We start from the raw sequence: 3,890 nt of genomic DNA on the forward strand, positions 1-3,890 counted from the left end.
ACGCCGGCCCCCAGGAGCGCCAGAAAGAGATCCGGCTGCAGAGCAGGCTGCCATCCCAATCCGGCTCAGCCTGGAAAGCAGGAGGCTCTGCGAGGTAGCGGCTCCTAAGCAGCTCCTACGCGGCTCCTGCACCGCTCCTGCACCGCTCCTGCACCGCTCCTGCACTGATAGCCGCTTCCCCAAATCGTAAGTACCTCATGCAGTATCTTGTGCATTGCTTTCTGGGTGGTGGGTTCTTGGTGTTTGTTTTGAAGTGAGGCTGCTCGCTGCACTCTGCAGTGATGGCACTTACCAACCGGTATAGTGATATTAAGACGAATAGTCACCCCGTGCATAAGCACACTTACACTTTCTCGTTTTTTAGGGCCCCCATTGTATAGCACAATGGATAAAGCTTTAGAACAAGCTTTGGACCATGCGGAGGGTGTCATTGAAAGTGCCCAACAGAGACCTCCTAAAAGGAAGCACTCGTCTAGTGGGGAACAATCTCTCCACGAGAAACTATATGACATATACGTGGAAGAGTGTGGGAAAGAGTCCGAGGTTACAGAGGAATTGACAAGCAATGTGAACTTGTTAGAGAAGCTTGTTAGCAGGGAGCCCTTGCCCTGTTTGGTGGTCAACCTATACCCAGGCCAGAAGGGTTACTCACTGATGATCAAGGGACTAGATGAAGAATATTCAGAGACTATTCGGCTGCCTTATGAAGAAAAGGAATTTCTTGAATACTTGGATGCAGAAGAATTGCCTCCTATTTTGATGGATCTCCTGGAACAGTCTCAGGTTAACCTTTTTCACCGTGGGTGTGTCATAGCAGAGATACGGGACTATAGGCAGTGCAGTCATGGGGAACCCCCTGGTTACCAAAGCAGGCATATCCTCCTACGCCCAACCATGCAGACGTTAGCCTGCGATGTACATTCCATAACCAGCGATCACCAGGAATGGACCCAGGAAGACAAACTTTTACTTGAGAGCCAGCTGATCTTAGCCACAGCTGAACCCCTGTGCCTTGATCCTTCTGTATCTGTAGCCTGCACTGAAAACAGGCTGCTCTATCACAAGCAAAAGATGAACACTGTGGCAATGCGGAGGAACTTCCAGAGGTATTCTACCGCCTCCCTGAACCGGCGGCAGCGGGAGCTGTCTTGTGGGCCACCCCCTCCTGAGCTAAGGGCACAGGCTCCTGACCAAAAACGCAAAGAAAATCAAGCAGGTCAGCAGTCTGACCTCCCAATTTCCAAGCCGGGAGATTGTGTAGATATGTGGAAAGAGCAACCCTGTGCCTTGGAGGTCCCTTCTGCATTGGATGTGGAGAAATGGACTGAAGAGGAGAGGCTGGTCATACATGACTTACAATCAACAGTCTGGCCAGCCCAGGAGGTAAAAGAGAGTTCTCTGTTTGGAGGTCAAGCTGGCGATCAGTCCCAGACAACAAATCTGACTTCCATGCAGTCTCTTAATGATCTATTTATCTCTGGACCAAGACAGCCAAGCAAAGCAGCCAGAAGTGACAGACAGATGTCTCCTTGCCACTCCTTCGCAGATGAGCATTTCAGTACTTTCATGCCTGGATCCAAGACTAATGCTGGAAAGGCAGCCGGTCAGCCCGAGGAATCAGTGCAGAAGAGTGTCAAATATCCAGTCTCAGTGTCCCTGGGCTGCAGTGGCTCAGCCAGTCTCAGCCAACTTTCTCCAGGGAAAGAAGCAAAACAGCCTCTGGCTCTGTCCGCTCCGTCTTCAGTGCTGGGGAAGGGAGTCCAGCAGCCACCTCCACCCATCAGTCTTTTCTCCAGCTCAGGAAACAGTTCCTCAGGCAACAGTTTTATTGCACAGAAGGCAAGCAGCGTTTATGCGTGTCCGTCTCCTGCTTGGTTGCCACCAAGTCTTCCCCAGAAACCGTCTGTGGAAGTGAACCGAGCTAGCAGCCTTCCAGCGGCCACCCAGCCCACCGCCGGCTCCTCACAAACAAGCCCGGCCAGCCAGATCCCAGCCGAGTCTGCTGGCCCCAAGGTCATCCACCTGGTGGGTCCGGTCCGGGTAGTGCGCACTGTGGTGAGTGGTTCCAACCCTGTGCAGGGCTCTGCCCCTGGGGTCAGGGCTCCTGCAGGAGCCAAGCCCCGAAGCCTGCCCCCCGGAGGCCAGCCGCCAAATGCAGGGCCGACTGCACCGCAGGCTCCCACTCAAGGAGGTGTTCAGTGTACCTTAGAAAGCTTTGCAAATCTCAAGCCCGTGGGTCTACTGTGGGTCCCACAAGACTTGGACATTTCAAAGGGCCAACAGCCTCAGCAGCTGCTTTGTCAGTTGTTTCCAGAGCCACAGCCTCAGCTGCTCCCTGCTCCTGGTCCCCAGCAGCCAGTGTTTCAGGGTTTCAATGCACAAGGTCCAAGTGCACAAAGTTCCACCAGTCAACAAGCAGCCTTATTATCTGCTCAGCAAGCTGCCATCTTTCACTTCAATGGAGTAGGAAGTGTTCTGCCACCCGGGGTAGCTGTGCTGTCTCCGCCTGGTTCTGCCCAGACAAGACCTGGGCCAAGCCCTGCCCAGCAGAGGTTCCAGCTCCCCTGTGCCGTCAGGCAGCAGCAGCTGCAGCCCAGGCTGCTGTCGCCACCGCTGCCGCAGCTGCCGCAGCCACCGGTGCCACCGCCACCACTGCCGCAGCAGCCGCGACCCCGGCTGCCGCCGCCACCGCCGCCACGTCTGCCGCGGCCCCGGCTGCTGCAGCCACCTGTGCCCCGGCTGCCACGGCCCCGGCTGCTGCCGTCACCGCTGCCACGGCCGCAGCGGACCCAGGTGCTGAAGCTGCAGCCGCCACCACCGCCGCCGCAGCAGATACAGGTGAGAATCTTGCCGTTCCCAGGGCTTATGGCCCCAGCAGCAGCCCAAACACCTCAGCCAGGCGGGAGGCAGCAGACAGCAGGCAAGCCCAGAGGCCAGGAGGGTGGAGGCCTGCCCAGCGCTCCCAAATCCTGAGTCCTGCCTTCTGTTCCTTCTTGTGAAAAAGAAAAAGGCATCGACCCAAGTGAATCCTGAGTTTTTGCTTTATTCTCGGTTATTTTAATGTGTTGGTATTTTTCATTTTAGGTGTGCAAACTTTATATAGAAGCATAACCCCATGATTTTTACATAGAAACAGAGTGATTTAATAACCTGGGATTGCTCTGCTTACAATATTTCTGTTGCTGTTGTTAACGTAGTGGTTTCTATTTTAATGTTCTAAAATATATCAGATTCACATCAGGTTCAGGTTAAACTCCTGAAGCCTATTATTTCTCTGAAACAGTAAATCTACAATACCGATAGAGTTAGATTAATTTAGCAAGGTGAATGACCTTTAAATTTTTTGCTGGGTTAAGGAGCACGTCCCATAAAATATACCATCTTAACCACGGAAAGTTGCATGTGGTGCAACAGGTCTCTGGAACTGGGTCATCCTGCCAAAGGGACCCGGGCCCCTCCGTGAGCACCAGCTGCCCTTTGCTGGCAACCCAGCTTGCTAGATGCTTTCTCTGAGCCTGACTGCTTTAGACACTCCCCGTGCGTGCAGCCATACAGGCGTTGTCGTTTGGCGGCTGGCTTCTTGCACGTAGTGTGATGCCCCTCAGGTTCAGGTGACAGGAAGGTTATGGCTTTTCCTGTGGTTCCACTGTCCATAGGTGAAGGGACCTATGAAATGTTAGCAACATCTTTCAGAAGAATGTACTTTCGGTATGTGTTTATGTAGCTCAGAAGGTTTTTGCGCAGCGTGTGAGAATCAACTTTTACAAAATTGTGTGTTAAAAATGTTACAATGACCAGAAATGATGCTCGTCACACGTGCTGCAGACACAGGCGACCTCTCGATGTGCGGGATGCGTGAGGACAGGGCTGCGGGCGGCCCCAGCCCTTCC

At 53.5% G+C, this 3,890-nt stretch overlaps 1 protein-coding gene across 1 annotated transcript; it reads left to right on the top strand.

The window, feature by feature from the left end:
* Nucleotides 1-384: 384 nt before the first annotated feature.
* Nucleotides 385-3,111, top strand: LOC118635528 (transcription factor SPT20 homolog). The gene is made up of 2 exons (XM_036270176.1): nucleotides 385-2,838; nucleotides 3,085-3,111. The coding sequence occupies exons 1-2, from the start codon at nucleotides 385-387 to the stop codon at nucleotides 3,109-3,111; spliced, it is 2,481 nt and encodes an 826-aa protein (XP_036126069.1).
* Nucleotides 3,112-3,890: the final 779 nt, after the last annotated feature.

The sequence above is a fragment of the Molossus molossus genome, unplaced genomic scaffold (genome assembly GCF_014108415.1).
Source record: "Molossus molossus isolate mMolMol1 unplaced genomic scaffold, mMolMol1.p scaffold_m16_p_2, whole genome shotgun sequence".
NCBI classification, from domain to species: Eukaryota; Metazoa; Chordata; class Mammalia; order Chiroptera; family Molossidae; genus Molossus; species Molossus molossus.

What these genes read in the sequence shown, in the direction of transcription:
- LOC118635528 (XM_036270176.1), top strand. Translation starts at nt 385, where the DNA reads ATGGATAAAGCTTTAGAACAAGCTTTGGACCATGCGGAGGGTGTCATT. An exon ending in CGCCGCCGCAGCAGATACAG is followed by an intron (nt 2,839 to 3,084) that starts GTGAGAATCTTG and finishes TTTTCATTTTAG; the next exon opens with GTGTGCAAACTTTATATAGA.